The 17,975-nt window shown below is 35.3% G+C and overlaps 1 protein-coding gene across 6 annotated transcripts in view; it reads right to left on the reverse strand.

The window, feature by feature from the left end:
- Nucleotides 1-50: 50 nt before the first annotated feature.
- Nucleotides 51-17,975, reverse strand: part of ROBO2 (roundabout guidance receptor 2) — a 635,780-nt gene continuing 617,855 nt past the window's right edge. For 3 of the 6 annotated variants that reach the window (XM_032150412.2, XM_032755094.2, XM_032150411.2), the window contains 3 exons: nucleotides 14,901-15,074; nucleotides 5,080-5,280; nucleotides 51-3,936 (listed from right to left, as the gene is read on the reverse strand). In XM_032150412.2, the coding sequence (XP_032006303.1) occupies nucleotides 3,935-3,936; nucleotides 5,080-5,280; nucleotides 14,901-15,074 (377 nt within the window). In that variant the 3' untranslated portion in view covers nucleotides 51-3,934. Of the gene's footprint in view, nucleotides 3,937-5,079; nucleotides 5,281-7,046; nucleotides 7,320-14,900; nucleotides 15,075-17,975 lie in introns of all 6 variants that reach the window. The other 3 variants (XM_032755092.2, XM_058437647.1, XM_058437646.1) reach the window with 2 other exon arrangements.

The following is a 17,975-nucleotide window of genomic DNA, read 5'->3' on the forward strand; positions in this document are numbered from 1 at the left end:
TTGGCATGTCTGCAAACAAGTTTGTTTTACATAAATGGCTTTTCTACAAATTTGAAATGTGAATATATTTTATTTTTTCCCAGTGAGTACACAATACACAATTCTTTGACAATACTATTAACTGATTTTATGCCAATTTCTTCTCTGATCTAACAACATCAAATGAAACACATTAAGATTTTGGACGCTGCTTGGTGACTTAAACAAACTACAGTTAAAAAAAATCCATCTATAAAACAAAGTATAAAAAGTCTACCCACGGCCACAAAATCCCTTTTCTTGCAACACTTTAAAATCACAACAAATGCTTTTTAAATTATGAGATTTAAAAAAATTAGTAAATTGAACATCTTTTTTTTTTTTTAAAGTATGGTGTTTCATTTGAAGTACACATTATAGAGAAGCAAAACAAAAGTAATTTCACCTCTAAAGTAATGTGGAAAGACATGTTGCTTTACAACAGTTCTTGCCATGTAATTCCATAAACAATATACAGAAGCAGATGAACAAATTAGTGAATGTTATGTTTCTGCATATCTTTAATACTGATGCACAGTTGCTTCCCAGTAGTGAAGATAAACCACAGTTTAGAGTTCAATGGTACTGTTATAATTATATTGTCAATGGACAATTACATAAATTTATTGAATAGAAATTGGGAGGTGTTCCATCAAAGCACATTACAGACTTTCAACTCAAATCCTGTTGAAAACATTTAAATACCCAGAGCATTAAACTATGACATAGAACACCACTAAATCTGTTTTGTACTCAACGCAAGTAAACTTGCAATGGTTTTACTTTTCTTGGTTGTGTGATACCTTATATGTTGGTTTTGAATTTTCTACGTTCTCCCTTGAACTGGATTCAAATCCTGTGAAGGAATCAATTCTTTTCATGCCCCTGTACTATCCCATCTTATTTTAAAAATCTCATAGAACATGTTTGGAAAAGGGGTAGGGCGACTCCACCTGCATACACTGGCATACCTGAGTTTGGGCACCAATAGAGAGCTATTTTCCCAAAGAAGACGTTTCCTGTTATGAATGAAGCTGTGCTTTTGTTGGGCATGACTGCATTGCAGCATCGCCTATGAGTGCAAGATCCGATTACATTCTCTCCCACCCAGATTTCCTTTTGCAGTCCTCATGCAGGCCTCCGTTTAAACCTCCAAGAGTGAGCTCAGTGAATTTCTAATCACATTCATTGAATTGGCCATGAAATGAAAAACTGCAGTGGCTCTCATAGGTATTTGTATTTTTCTGTTGACATCTGACTCACACTGATTACTAGCTTTTTACATGTAGCAAGCTGACAGAGGCTTTGATTTCTGACAATGTTTCTGAATTCCTTTGTATAGCTACAACATTTTATCTCGCCCTCAATCTACCTAAGGTGATATTTTGGGTGCATGATTTAACTGCCCAATGTGTTTAAAACTAGGTTTAATAGGCAACATGGACTATTCTAAAAGAACATTCCAAGTAACCACAAGCTCTGCACTGACATAATTTTAATTACAACAGTTAATTTTTATACGCTGAAGACAATCAGGAAGGTATGATGCTGTGCCCACGTTATTCCAAAAGTCATCTGCACACACATACTTCACTTTGAAGCCTTGATTTATTAATCACCAACACCTGCCAGTTACCAGAGATCAAAGGCTGTGTGTTGTATATGTAATGAACTAAGGTTTTAGACTAAACTGGGTCATAGAGAAACATAAAGAGGGAACACAAAACCTCTTTGAAATTTGTTTGTCTTTAAATAGAAAGAGGTTGGGTAGGGAACTGCATAAAGAGATATTTAAAGTCACATCCTAGCGTTGTGAATAAGTATGTATTCACTCTTTGCAGAAATTTTTCATCTTCCTCAGTCTCTTTGTCCTGGAGAAATCACACTGCATTAGAATTCAGGCACTGATGGTAGAAAGTTGATAAAGGGTTTAATAACTGTGTCTCAGAATTATTTTTCTCTTCAGCGAATAAATAAATTACATGGCACCAAAAAGTTGGTGGGGCCCATGAAGAACATCACATTCTATACTTGCCTGTGCTGATGCAGTCTCAGGGAATAAAAAAGATGGAAATGTTTAATTATGTCATCCCTTTGTTATAACGACATGACATAAATTAGTTACTGAGCCAATAATGCGTGGAGTGCGAATTGTCACTCAAAGGGGTCCCATATTTTAGAACTGATCCTAATTACGTTGAACATTTTTAGAAGAGTACCAACAACTGAACTTATCATAGGAAAATTTTGAAAGTATAGACAGAAATAAAATTTAAAATCGTGTAGGAAACACATGGGAAAATGTCACGAGTGGGAATTTCAGGAAGGTCCTCTTCTACTTGACTGACTATACATGTACAGTAGCTAACATATATTTCAAAGTCACATTTATTCTGAGCATACATGACTAATGTTCAGGAACTTCTTGTTGTCAAAGTCGTGAAAACAAATGAGGCAGGACAATTATTAATGTCCACTTACAAGGTCTGGTTTTATTTAAAAAGTTTATAAACATGCATTTTTTCTTCTGTTAAATTTTTCTTTTCAATTTCCTTATTCAAAATGGGTCAAACGTATTTTAGTTGGAAGCCAATTTCTGAGAATGTACCATAAAATATTTATTTCAATAAATCTACTTACTGTGAACTGAACATACTCTTGGCACTGCTTTTTAAGCACGTACAATTTGGCTCTACATTGGGTGGCACAAACTTCACTTCTTAATCAAATAAAACACAAATTGCATATAGACTGTATTTTTTTTAAGTCATGAATTGAAGTGATGCAGCCCTATCTAGTGTGTACTGTACATGTATTAGAAATATGAAAAAAGATATTGCAATAGAGTTTATATTTGGAAACAGCCCGAGTATGCCCTAATAATACATTGCTTCTTTAACTATTTGCTAGATATTCTAGAGTTCATTTTGTTCGTTTCCTTGGGGAACTTCATATTATATTCTGACTTAATGAGTTGGAGAGCTTAATTATGATAATTCAGAAAATGTTTTTAAAAAACCGTGATATAAATACAGCTCTTACAAAACACCTTAATTTCCTCTTGCTTATTGTAATTCTCAGATGGGTCAATTACAATGACAGGTAAAATTGATTCTAAATAAAACTTTAATTTCTTTTTTAAGCAAATTTATTACATCTTTGCTACCTGCATACTTTAATGCATATTCAGTCTTAAGACTTAAACTACTTTTTTTTGACCCCTGCTTTTGTCAATAGTAAAAGCCACCTTTCTACTATTTTTTTTATTGACTCAGTCCCTGATATTCGAAGACTTTGCCAACACCATTGTTCCTTTGCATCTTCCTATTTCTACACCCCAACTGAAAACCATCTAACATGATTTGTTACAGCCATCATTATCCAGTCTAGCTTACAGTACAGAAACCCCCTTCACATTCAGTCTTTTTCTTCATGTCATGAGGAGTAGAGATTTGTGCTTATCACCAAATAAAATTGCAGTGCAAAATTTAAACATAAAAGTTACACAATTAAAAGTTAATATATGGCACCACAGCCTATTAATTCACATATAGTACAACAGACCAATAAGAACAGACAATAATATGAACAGAGCTAAAAAGAGTGAGCTTGCATAGCAATGCACAAAAGAAATTATATACAGAGGAAAATCCTTTTCTTCCTGTAGGGCGAGTTTTGTTTTCTTTCTTTGTTATATACTCCTGACAAGAAAGAGTTAAGGTGGGTGGTGTACTTAAGAGAAGAACACAATTAAAATATCTGTGGGATATGTGTGGCTGTGTGTCTTTACATTGCATTTACAGTTCTTTTAATAGTACATAAATAAAATTGTTCATTGCACTGTTTAGTGTCATCACTTCCATGAGTTCAGACCTGATGGTCCTTCAGAGCAGCTTTGTATGTCTCCTCTCATTTACTCTAAAGAGAGAGAAAAAAATAGAAACAAAATGTAAATTCAGCATTCTACTTTTCTGACCAGCATAACAAAAAGCAAAGCAAACAGATAATCAATGAAAATAAGGTCTTCAGATAGATGAGTTTGTGAATTTAAGTAATTTTACTTGAAGGAGATGATCAAAGAGTAAAAGAAAAGAAAACACTATAGAATTTGGAAATTTAAACACCCAGCAGAACTATTTTGGTACTCCTGTGAGTCTGTCATTACTTCAAAAAAAAGTTAAAGAAAAATTCAAGTAGTTATGAATTAAATTAAAATTATAAACGAATATTAATAATAGATTAGCAATAGTCAACCACAATGACAACTGAGATCAATAAAGAAATTTATAATTTTGAAATATTTCTCTTTTCATCATCTCACAGAATCTTCCAAACAATCTGTGATGTGAAGATAATGGTAATGCTATTTTTCCAATGGGTAGTTAAAAATATTCAGCAAATATGTTTCTGATAATGAAAAGCTGTATTGGTAACTTTCCTGAGGAAATTAGCACAAGGAGCTCAATATTCTTTGCTGTGACATTCTTAACTTTCCCTATTACCTAGTATTTTACATTTAGAAAATTAATTATACTAACTACCTATGCCAGTTTTCATTCATAAATGGAAATTTATTTATAAAATGTTATTGTAGTCAAAACATTACAATTTAATTAACAATCAAAGATCAACTCTTCAAGGGTGACTACCCAAATCTAAAAAATAAATAAAGAGTAACTTGAAAATGAAGCATTCCTTAGGAGTTTCTTTAAAACTACCAAAAGGCCAGTGTCTCCATTTCTTTATTGTGTTCAGTTAAAAAGGCAAAGAAAATGATAAACACACTATATTTAATTTCACTTATAAGTGTTAAGACTACTTGCCTAACTTAATTTTTGTAGCATAACTCCAACTTGAAATAGCAGAAACATTTATAAAAATGGACTGCAATAAATATAGCAATGGCCTAAGTTATGACCAAACTTGTTGAAAATTACAATTGATTGTTTTCCTAGCAGAGCAAGTTTTCTATTAATCTGAAATTTGTTTAATATGGCAATGTTATTCACCCAAGATTCTTTCTGAATCACGATAGCCTTTTAAATGACCTACAGCACTTACATAATTCACCTGTAAACTGTCCTTGACTGTTGGAGCCCATATATCCTATGTCAAGAAGGTCGCTGGCATTGCGCTGGTGGCCTGCTCTCAACACCTCGGTTTTCCTGGGTCCAGTGGATCCCTTAGAAGAAGCTGTTCCTGATGAGCTGTGGCCACCTGGAGATGGGAAACTGGGCTTGCTATAGGGCACCAAGGCCTCCTCTGAAAAAGAAAAAAAACCCAAAGGCTAAATTGAACAGCAACATGGAGGCAAACTAAACTTAACTCTTAAGTATTACACTGTGAATGGCCTACTTTACCATTTCATTCTTTAATAAAATTAAAATTATGAAGTTTAATCAGGACCGGATATTAAAGAAATTTCTATGTGCAAGCAACATTTCCTACAATAGGAACCAAAGCAGAATTAAATTAAAAGAGATCTTGGGATAAGTACACAATGTTATATATTATTTGCAAAATTTAAATTCATTATAAAAGAGAGCTGCATACAATGAACTACAGTTTAACGAAAGCGTATCTGAGAATAATTTCTAAAGTTCAACGAGGCTCCCATTTAATTTTCCCATTAAGATTAAAGAAACATGTTTTTTGTTTCAGCTTAAATTATGGCAACATTTTCTCAATTGATTTAGATAAAGAACTATATATTAGTTAAATAAGCTTTTAAAATTTATGTTGCTTTTTGAGACAGAAATACATTATTTAAAGGGCTATGTATGTCCTGAAAAGTAAAAGAGAAACTCACACATTTAAATAAATAATATGCTAATTTTTTTTTTTTTTACAGATTGTCTCTCTACAAATAACTCATGACATATGTTACAAATAATCACTCAATAGTTCAAAAATTGTTTTTTCTTTCCCTCTGTATTCTCATTGCTCCCTCTCCACACCCCATCCCCTCTGTTTTTCACTTTCTTTCTATGTATGGGCGATTATTCTATGATTAATGCTGACTGAATTTACTATTTCTCCCCTTACATAGTCTTTAATGACAAGAAGCACATGATTTTTCTCTCACAGCCTGAATGGTGTAAACTTTCTAAATGTTTCACTAAACCTACATATTAAAATTGTCATCTATTGGCCCTTGCACAAATGACATTTTCCAAAAACTTGAGCACCAAGTTGTGACAAAATGTAGTTATGGGAAATGCATGGAGAGAGGCCTATCTACAACACATTAAGTCCGAGTGAATAAGTGAAAAGACATTTTTTCAAAGATTGTGTGTATGTGTATGTGTGTGTTTCAACACTCAATGAATCCTGACATGAGAAGAGATGTCTCAGAAAATGCGTTTATAAAACAGGCTCCCCACCTCCCGCGCCACTGCCCCCCAAAAAAATCTAACTACAAACAATGAAATTTATTTCTGTGACATTTCCAGGAAGCTTGATTTATAAAAAAGGGCATTTCCCATAGACGGATTAACAACCAACTAAATCAATCAACTGATTAACAGTTGGAGAAAGTGCAAGCCCAGTATAACCTTATCTAACTTGAGGATCTGTGATTGGGCATTTTTCTGCAACTTTGTAATTTTAATGAATTCACATATTTGATGTGAGTTCTCCTTTCGAATGACTGGTTATTTCAGTCAAAAGGAACAAACTTGCTGAAGGCAGAGATTAAACTGACAGAAAAGATTAAATTTAGCGATCTTCAAAGTACTCAATATAAACATTAATAGGCTAAAAAATAAAATTTTCTACTGAGCCATTTAGATGAAGCCTGGAAGTCTCTTGGGATCAAAGACCCTATGGAGAGGCTGACTGAGGAGCAGTGCCCATTGGAACCAGCCTTAAGGCATGTACTGGTAAACTCTGCTAAGGAATTCCAAATTCCACTACTGACTGAAGGCAAAGGTTTTTAAGACGACCTTAAACAACTGCCATTTCTAGAATACCTGGTAGGAAAAGAAATGGTAACCGTCCACACTTTGCTGGGACTGTGCAGAACACACCTGATCCGACACCTTGTTTGTGTGGGGCTTTCCGTGTATCTTCTTGTCGTTCTGTGGAGCTCATCCATTCCTGGGTTTGTCGCTGCCACTCTAGGGAGGTTCTAGCTGGGCAATCCAGTGAGCTCTTTGTGTCTTCTAAGCTGGATGCATGTTGTCTCTCTAGAGAACTTCCTTTTCTCTCTGTTGAGTTTTCCACGTTACCAGCCTGCTGGCTCGGGCCTATTTGCTGCCTTAAACCCTGACCTGGCGGGGGATCTGGTGGTGGTGGAAGATCTAAAAATTTTGAATAATGTTTAGAATGGACTAAAATTTAATGAAAAATACAGGTTTTAGTTCAAGTTGAAGAAAATCTTTGCCCTCATACAGGTATTACCCATACAAAAGAAATTTGGGGAAAATAAAAGTCAATGATTTATTTCCAAAGCTCATATTATTGCTCTCTCTGCTGTCTTTTGGCCATAGCATCATTGAAACAAAATTGACTAGTTTTATTCAACAGTTAAATGTGGAAAGTGTTTTCAGTTGCATATTGAGGCTATCGTTCAAGGTGTAAAGGGCAGTTCATTGTTTATATTCCATCCATTGTCCAACCCTCCTTCCCCAAAGTAGAAATACCATGAGACAAAATAAGATCACGAGAAATTCCAGAAGCTGTGCTAACAAAAGGCCCCAAGAACAAAAGCTCTCCTGCCAATCTCCAAAGGGGATGTCACCCTTGGGAAGTTTAGAACTATATGTCATGTCATATGCAACATATGACTGCCTTTACCCATGTATGTGGCACATTTAACAGCCTTAAACTAACATTTATTAAATGCAATTAACATTCTGCTCGACAACCAATTCTGGCTGTTCGTTTCATGAGTTAGCTAATGAGTTACAACTAATATAATCTTCCAATGTATTAATTTTAATAAGTAATAACCAATGTTCAGAGTAAAGATTGAATGTGTTTTATGGTGCTAGAGAAGACAATGCATCACAGAAATTTGAGATAGAGTAGAAGAGATAATTTTTCAGAAAAGCTCTTTAAAGTAAATATCAGATAGGAAAAAATTTAAGGTTCCAATATCAACTCCCTTTTCATCTCTCTTTTATTAACTCTTCAGATCCTAATACCTTTATATTTTGTATGTCTTCGACTCTGAAATCATAGTTCTTTCTTTCACTTTTAAGTATGTATTAGTTCTGAAATTACTTTGCTGAAGATTTTGAAATCTTCTGAACATCAATTTGGATCACTTTCTTCTCATTTTTCTTGCGTGCTATTGTAAACTTCTTTGTTCATCCTTAGAATATCCGTAATTATATTATTTTTTCATAAAGATCAAATATCATAAAATATACGCTTATTTCATTAATAGAGGATATTGTACATAATGTAGTCAATTATTTCTGATGCCATTTTTGTAAATGTATTCTGTTGTTTCTGATGATATTCTGTTTGTGAAATTTAGAAGGAAAAAGTATAAATTTCTTGTAGACAAAAGATAGCTTAACAGTCAGCTAAGCCGCTCCTTTCAAAAACTTCAAGAACCTTTATACTCTCTTTTATGAGCAAAATGGTACTAATCTGCATTGGATTGATAATGTTAGTCTCTGGAGTGTCTCCTCTGGGTTCCTAAGTTGGAGCAGCACTGCCAGTTCTTACGTACGTCCTCATGTGAAATTATGAATTGCTAATAACTGAAGGGAACAGGGTCTCCGTTTGGGAGGATAAAGTTGCATTTGGAATATTTTTCCAAAATGAAGAGCTAATCCAATATTGAGATATCTGTTTTTTGGATAATCCAATGAGTTTGGTGTTTCCTTCATATTCGATAGTACTGACTTCCTTCACTATGTTATTATAAATGCAAATTAATTATTTCATTTGATTTATTGAACTTAGACTGCCAGTGAGGAGAAATTATTGTATTTTCTTCCAAAATAACTTATCTTGTCATTGATTTTTATTCTCCATCAGAGCAGCTTAATTTTTAAAATGGCCAAAACGGCATCTGCTTATGCCAGCTAAAATTCTGATTATTATTTAATTTAACCTAAAATTATATAGCTTCATAAGTAATATCCTTGGAGTTTGTATATTTTAAGAAGAAAGGACATTACATGCACATTGAAATAAACTAATTGGAAAAAGAAATGGGATTAAGAATGGTTTTCTGAAAAATAAAAGTATGTAATCAAATACATTTACTTAAATTAAATTTATGATTCATTTCTATGTTGATTCATTTCCACTAAATCAATTCACTATAAAGTCTCTTACTGGCCTACTGAGGATTAGCTCTTTTCAGGCACACAACAGTCCAGTGAGATAGGTGCCATTATTACCCTCCGTTTTTAGACAAGAAAATGAAGAGGCCAAGAAACTAAAAATCTCCAGCTTGGATCTTTCCTCCCATGAACTCCAGACTCACGTAACCAGATCTACACCGGACAGTTCCACTTAGGCGTTTAGAAAGCTTCTCAAACTTCATGTATCAAAATCAGCTCTAGATCATCCTGTATAAAATATGCAGCTGGGCGCGGTGGCTCACGCCTGTAATCCCAGCACTTTGGGAGGCGGAGGCGGGCGGATCACGAGGTCAGGAGATCGAGACCATGGTGAAACCCTGTCTCTACTAAGAATACAAAAAATTAGCCGGGCGTGGTGGCGGGCGCCTGTAGTCCCAGCTACTCGGGAGGCTGAGGCAGGAGAATGGCGTGAACCCGGGAGGCAGAGCTTGCAGTGAGCCGAGATTGTGCCACTGCACTCCAGCCTGGGCGACAGAGCGAGACTCCGTCTCAAAAAAAAAAAAAAAATGCTTCCTCTGCAGTGTTTCTTCGCTCGGTTGGTCACAGTTACATTCTACAAGTTAGCCAAAATTTCAGAGTAATGTGGTTTGCTTTCTTTATGGCCTACGTTAATTTCATAACAACTCCCGTTAGCTCTACCTCCAAAATCCAACCTTTCTTAACACTGCCATTGATTCTCCTTTGGCATGAACCACCATCATCTATTCCCTAGGTAGCTTCCACAATCTCCACCTTGCCTCATTTAGTACATCTCAACACAGCAGCTAGAATGACTTTTTAAAAAATAAATAAGGTCATGTCACTTCCCTGCCTTACACACACACATGCATGCACGCGTGCACACGTATACACACCCTGTCCAGTGGTTTACCATTCAAAGTAAGAGCCAGTGTCATTGTGGTAGCTTAAATATCTCACAAACACTAGCCCTTGTTTGCTTGCCTGACTTCGTGTTCTGTCTTGTTTCTCTCTCTGCTCCAGTCATATCGTTCCCTTTCCTTTTTATCAAATAAGTCTCAGGCTTTCACTTGCCATTCTCATTTCCTGGAATAACCTTTCCTCAGATATCAGCATTACTCTTTTGCTTATGTTATTCCAGTCTTTTCTCAAATGCTGCCTTCCCGGTGAGGCCTTCCCCAATCACTCTACTTAATAATACTTCCTCCCTACACCTATACTTCTCAACTCCCTTCCCTTTGTTTTTTCCCCATAACATTTATCACCATCTTACTTATACGTTCACGTATGTACTTAGGTTGGTCTTTATGTATCTTCCTCAACTAAAATAGAAAAAGGCAGGGGATTTTGTCTGTTTGGCTCCCATTGTCTATTATATGTGATATACTTAATAACTATTTGAATGAACAGATTAATTAATATGTAAATTTATTTGCTCAAAGGCCAAAGCTAGTATGTGGCAGAGCTGAGAAAGAGCCCCTTCTCTGAACAGGACATTAAGAACCAGGGGAAAGGGGCCAGGCATGGTGGCTCATGCCTATAATCCTGGCACTTTGGGAGGTGGAGGTAGGCAGATAGCCGAGGTCAGAAGTTTGAGACTAGCCTGGCCAACATGGTGAAACCCTGTCTATCAAAACTACAAAATTTGCTGGGTGTGGTGGTGCATGCCTGTAATCCCAGCTACTTGGGAGGCTGAGGCAGGAGAATTGCTTGAACCCGGAAGGTGGGAGTTACAGTAAGCTGAGATTGCACCATTGCACTCCAGCCTGGGTGACAGGAGCAAAACTCTCTTTTAAAAAAAAAAAAAAAAAAAAGCTAGGTGAAAGGGAGAATAGGCTAGAAATAAATTATCTAGGAAAATCAGGTTGATGGATAGCGACATCTATCTTCGTTTTTTAGCACTGGTTAATATATTGGCTTCCAAGGTATTCTTTGATTTATAAGACAAATGGAATACAAGATTTGGACCCAGCAATGCCTGCTTTGGAGAAACTTTACAAAACGGAGAAGAACACCCTTTAAGATGTGTGTGGGTTTTTCAGTCTTTAGGATACAGACTGACATTTCCCATCATTCATAATCTCTCTTGTGGGACATAGGGAAGGCTGCTTTCTCACCCCAGTAGTTAGTTTGACACCACACCACGTGGCAGAGTTGTTTTCAATGAAATAGAAGTGATGTGTGCCACTTGCCATTACAACCTCCCAACAACCACTCATGTTCTGTCTTCTCCTCAGAAACCATAAAGGTCTGATCTAGAAAATGATGGTATCCCAGTGCTAAAAAGGCCTACATCTTTACAATACTGCTTAGAAGACAGCAAACACTGTTGTAAAATCTATAATGCAAAAGGTTTATTGTAAAATGTCTGTACACTCAATGCTGCTAAGCATCAGCCTTCCCAAAAAGAACAACTTGATTTTTACATAAAAAGTTATGAAATTATTTCTGACATATGGATCCATACCGTATAAATGCTGAGTCATATGCATTTGCTGCAAAATAACAATGTTTTTAAGGATAACCTGTAGCGCACCATCCAAAATAAATGTCTCTGCACTGTATCATAATTAAAATGGCTCTGGATTAAGCACTTGGGAAGATATGTGGGGTGAAATTTCCTTTGCTATATCACTACTTCTAAAATGTATCATTTTCTAATAACACATAATCCATAACCCCTTGGTGAAATGCTGGCAATTCTGAAAATTTAGAAACTTATTTGTTTTTTAGAAAGATAAGCAATATATTGATCATACTTTAAACTAGGAGGTAGCTTGCTTTAAAGAAACATTCTAAAAAAGCTTGCAATAAAAGTGTTTTAGGAAAAAAAGAGATCTGTATTTTGTTGATTTGTATTTTATATCTTCCACATATTCTGAATATTATCTTCAAACATTTCTGAAAAACCACAGAAAATTCTATACCTAGACATTTTGCTCTTTCCACAATATTCACAACAGAAAAAATATACAAAATTATCAATTACTAGATTTATAACTAGCAATTCAGTGAAGTAGTCCTTTCTATTTACAAAGAATTAGATCAACACTACAAATAGTTTAAAGTGCTCAGCTAATCTTCTGAACATCTAAGGCAGAAAGGCCGTGGTGACCATTTTTACTCACCACAGGATACACATTTATAGAGACTCAAAAATCTCAATTCTACCCTTAACTTTCATATTCCATTGAAAACAAGGGAAGCAGGAAAGATAAGTAAACCAGAAAGTATGTAGAACAATATATTTGGCTTTTTAAGTCCTCTTAGCTTTGCAAGATGACAAAAGAAAGCACAAATAGGACTGCAGGATTGGACACTCCCTTCCCCAAACTAATAAAAAACAAATACTTTTCTTCTTTTTCAACTAAGCTTCATTCTGTCCTATAATGATAAGTGTAAGCGTGCTAAGGACTAGGTCATAGCTTCTCCAAGATCATTATACTTTAGATTCACTTGTGGAGCTTTAAAATTACCTGTAACTGGGTTTCACCCCAGAATAATTAAATCTGAATATCTAGGGTATATTTTAAGAGCTTCCCAGATGGTTCTAATGTGCAGTTTTTAAAAGTTTACACTTTTGGTGTTTAATTGAACTATGTTAGGATAATGTTTGTGTGCTCATAGGGTACAGTGCGGGAAAGGAAAAAAGAAATTTACCTTTCCATTTGACATTGTACTAGACACTTTAAATATGTGCTACATATCCTTAGAATGTAACTTCAGGATACATATTTTAATTCATTCTTTAAAAGATATAAAAATTAAATTAAAAATATGGGAAATAGACTATATTCTGTAAAGCTAATGAAATACTCATTATCGAACATGGATATCTTCCAGCAATATTGTGTTTCCTGAAACTAACAGTGTTTAAGCAAATATTCAAATATTGGATGCTATATATAAATAAAAAGATGGAGCTAGATCAGCAAACTATGGCCCATGGGCCAAATCCAGCCACTGCCCATTTTGTGAATGATGTTTTATTGGAAGTTAGTCATTTCCATTATTCTGCTTTGCTTTTCCTTCTTTCTTTTTTTTTTTTTTTTTTGGAGGAGTCTTGCTCTGTTGCCCAGGCTGGAGTGCAGTGGTGTGATCTCAGCTCACTGCAACCTCTGACTCCCTGGTTCAAGCAATTCTCCTGCCTTAGCCTCCTAAGTAGCTGGGATTACAGGCATGTGCCACCACGCCCAACTAATTTTTTGTACTTTTAGTAGAGAGGGGGTTTCACCATGTTGACCAGGATGGTCTTGATCTTCTGACCTTGTGATCTGCCCACCTCAGCCTCCTAAAGTGCTGGGATTACAGGCTACATGAGCCACCATGCCCGGCCTATTCTACTTTTCTTATAGTTGCAGTCATACAACAATGACAGTGTTGAGTAGTTGTGACAGAGACCATATGTCCCAAAAGCCAAAGATATTTAGTATCTAGACTTTAATAGAAGAAGTTTGTTGACCCTTTGCTAGAGTCTAGATGTTTGTGTACCCCCAAAATTCATACGTTAAAATTCTAATCCGCAATGTGATGATATTGGGAGGTGGTGCCTTTGGCAGGTGATTAGATGATGAGGGTGGGGTCCTCATGAAGGGATGAGCACCCTATAAAACACACCCCAGAGAGAACCTTGTCCCTTCCACTATGTGAGCACACAATGAAAAGGCATCCTCTATGAACCAGAAAGTGGGTCCTCACCAGACACCAAATCTGCCAGTGCCTTAATCTTGGACTTTGCAGAGTCCAGATTTGTGGAGAGAATTTCTGTTGTTTGGAATCTACCAGCTTATGGTACAGTCACGTGTCACTTAATGATGGAGATAAGTTCTGAGAAATGTGGTGTTAGGTGATTTCGTTGTTATGCAAGTGTCATGTATATTTACACAAACATAGATGGTATAGCTGACTACATACCATTTACTGGGGTAAAAATCTGTGCAGCATGTTTCTGTACTGAATGCTACAGGCAGTTATAACACAATGGTAAATATTTGTGTATTTAAACAAAAAAGGTAGAGCATGAATACAGTATTATAGCCTTATGGCACCACTGTCTTATATGCAGTCTGTCACTGACTCAAACATTGTCTTACAATGCATGACTATTTTTTTATAGCAGCCCAGACAGACTAAGACACTCTTCAACTACTGTAACCTGATTTTGGTTCTGAAATTTGTGACTAACAAATTACTAAGTCATTTCAAAAAGTCTTTTTTTCCAAAAGTGAAATACCGGCTAAGATATTGTAATTTAATATTATAAAAGTTCTGATAATACAAGTGCACATGCAGCTTATGTTCTTTCCTACTCTTAAATGCTCACTAAAATGCATTTATGAAAGATGCCAGAATGGCAAAAAAAAAAAAAAACCTCAAAAAATTGTATGGCATGTATTTCTTGAGGCCTAATAATATAGAAATAATTCTAGATTGTTTTTAAAAGTGGTGTTTTATTTAAACAAGACCACATTGCCAGGTTTCTGTCTTGTTATGTAATGAGGCAATGGCTAATCTCCCATGACTACATTAATCTAAGTAAATGATTGCATGGAGCACGTCTCTTCAGTGAGAAAACAAGAGTCGAGGGAAGAAACCTACCATCTGGCACTCCTTCCCGTCGATGAGGCAATGCTGGTTGTGGGTCCATCCGCCCTCCCTTGTGTTTTTTCGTGGGCCGAGCCCTCTGACTTTGACTCAGGGCTGCACTGGTGTTACTGTCAGGAGAAAATGGGCTGGTAGGTCGAGGTCTTTGAGAGGAGGTAAAGGCTTTTCCTAAAATGAAAATAAAGGGAATGGGTTCTAGAGAATGTCATTATAGCACACTGATTCTGTCCTGTATTTCTGCTCTATGACTAACCTGTAAATCTACCTAGAGATAACATCTGAAGATACCAAATATTGGTGCATCTCTGTAGAAAAATGTATTTTCTACATTCTCAGCTGCACATATTTTGTTCCATTTTTAATAAGCTAACAACACCCCCACTGACCCCCTCAAAATCAAACAAATAAACATCAAACAGATCCACCAATCCAAAACTCAATATTGCATGATTATACTTTTATTTAACCTTGACAATATTAGTGATATTTTCAAAGATATATGCAAATTCATGCAGTTTTTAGTTCTTAAAATTAAAGAAGCTATTTATGAAGTATATACTGTTGTATTTGTTTAATAAAATTTCATCTTTGGAAACTTACAAAATCTCTCTGAACACAGAAAAATGTCATATAGTAATTACATCTGAAATTTTACATGAAAGGTCTGCTCAGACACATATATTAAATTGACCTTACCACTTATGCACATACACGATGAATTCTATCTGTTTTGGCAGAAACTCAATAGCATCTGTGTAGGGGATAGCAGGTTAGAATCACCTTGTATATCCAGCGTGCAATGGGTATTTTCTGATTAATATTATTGTATCTGAGCAGGCTCCAAATTCTCGTTGAAAAATGAAATGTGCTGTGTCCTTTTCTTGTGGTTTAGAGTAGGTACACAGGGAAATTTATTCTGGGAAAAGGTTAGCTAATACATTTTCAACAACTTATGATTTCAATACTGTGTTTATTGTAGTAACAGAGGCCTGGTTTATGTGCATGCATTTATTCTCCTGTGTATGTTTTCATTTCATACAACATTATTATATGTAGTTACATTTTCTTATGTCGATGAGACATGATATTACTCAATGCTGTATTAGCTATTAGCATACATGCAGGAAATGCCTTGTGCCTTCTAATATATTAGTTTCCTTGCACGTTCTCACTGCTCTGCTTACAGCTAATGCTGCAAAAAGCACTCAAGCAACATAAAGTTTCAGACTTATGCCTTATAATGCAAGACAATTCAAATAACAGTTCTATTACAACATATTTTAGTTTGGATGCTATTTGAAAAATAAACCTCTGCAATGCTTAGATCTTTTTTATTTCATTTAGAGATAGCTAATGTATGCTCAAAAGAAACATTGATGGTATAATTCCAAGAAAACTTCTAAGACTCATTTTTATAACCTGAGAGTTTAGTGAAGGGTAAAAATCTTTTTTCTTTACTATTTGATTACGGTTAAGATTTTGCAAATGTACTTAATGTTTTATTAGTTTGTTTTGCAAGCTAATTCAGTTTAATTCATATATTAGCATATTCTTATATGTATAGTTAAGAATTATACATACAAATATAAAAGCATGCATCATGCCTAAGTTATTTTGTTGCAAATGTTTACAAATTACTGATCTATTATTAATCCCACATTCTTTTTTTGTGGAATGAGCAGCACTTGAAAAATTATACAGTTGTTCTTTTATATGATTACTCGTCACTCTCAGAAATCAAAATTAAATTACTCTAAAGAGAAATACACATGTAGTCATTATTTTATTCAACTTGCAAATGCAGTGGGTGTATCTTTAATTAGCATCCTTTAAGACAAATAATAAATTATTGTATTAAAATCTTACTAGCCAAACAATTAATAAGACCATAAGCTATTTGAATTGGTAAGACCGACAGCCTTAGACCCATTCACCCCATGCTAAGGAAACCTTCCCAGAAAATGCATTTGCAGAAAGAGATGAGGCAAAGGAAAGTAATGGAGATAAAAGCTGAGTAATTTTAATCACTGGGTACATTATTAATTGTGTGAGGATTTTGTAAAGTGTGAGTTATTGAAAATTTAATGGCAATCTTAGTTGCTGCTTTGCCAGAATATAAAAAGGAAGCATATTCCAATTAATCAGCAAAGCCGTGAAGAGAAAGGAAAATAAGAGAAAGTGGTGAGGAGGAGTCTATTCTTGGCTCTGCAAAACTAGCATCAGAAGAGAGTTTGGGTAATGGAGCATCCGAATTGTATTCATGCATATTAAAGAAAGCCCTACAGCCAGGCTCACGAAGGAGAAAGAACAGGAGGAAAGAGGTCAGTGTCCAAGGACAAGATTCTCTCATGCAAAGAGTGTTGACTTGGAGTCTACCAACCTGTTCTCGTAAGGCTGGTTCCATCCAGCCTAAAACCAGCTTTATCTGCTGCTGCCACCAGTGCTTGTGCAAAACTGCCGCTGGCAAAGATAGAGCCATCTGAGGAGCTACCTACACTAGATCTATGACTAGAAAAGTTACGATCCTCATCAGATGCAGAGCCCCATCCATTTACCATTGAACCTAAAAACAAATGTAGTTGTCTAGTGAGTTGTACATATTGAAAATCTCATCTGCTTGTACACAGTATACTAATGAGCAAGGAGGCCGTACTCGCTTCTTCCTTGAAGTTTCATCATGATCTCTTTAGCCAAATGCAAGTATCATGTACATTTTAAACATTTTTTGTGCAGAAGAATGAAGCTCATTTAAAACCTGTATCTGTTTGCAGCACATAAGCAAAGCATGTGCTGTACTGTTCAACTCTTACATTGTTTAAATTATTACACAATCATTTTCCAAAAGAGAGCTGTGATGTGTATTTTAAGCTACTATGATTCAGAAATGAACACTTTTAGTAAAACAAACTTAGTGTACTTAAACGTATCAAAGACTCAGTTGGAGAAATAGTGTGAATATATTTTGAATTTAATGCAGACTCCAGTGATAATCTGCATAGAAACTACACTGTATACCATAAAAGGGCAAAAATTATTTCGAGATTTTAAAATATAAACTTAATTACAAAT

Source organism: Hylobates moloch, unplaced genomic scaffold (genome assembly GCF_009828535.3).
Source record: "Hylobates moloch isolate HMO894 unplaced genomic scaffold, HMol_V3 SCAFFOLD_4, whole genome shotgun sequence".
Taxonomy (NCBI): domain Eukaryota; kingdom Metazoa; phylum Chordata; class Mammalia; order Primates; family Hylobatidae; genus Hylobates; species Hylobates moloch.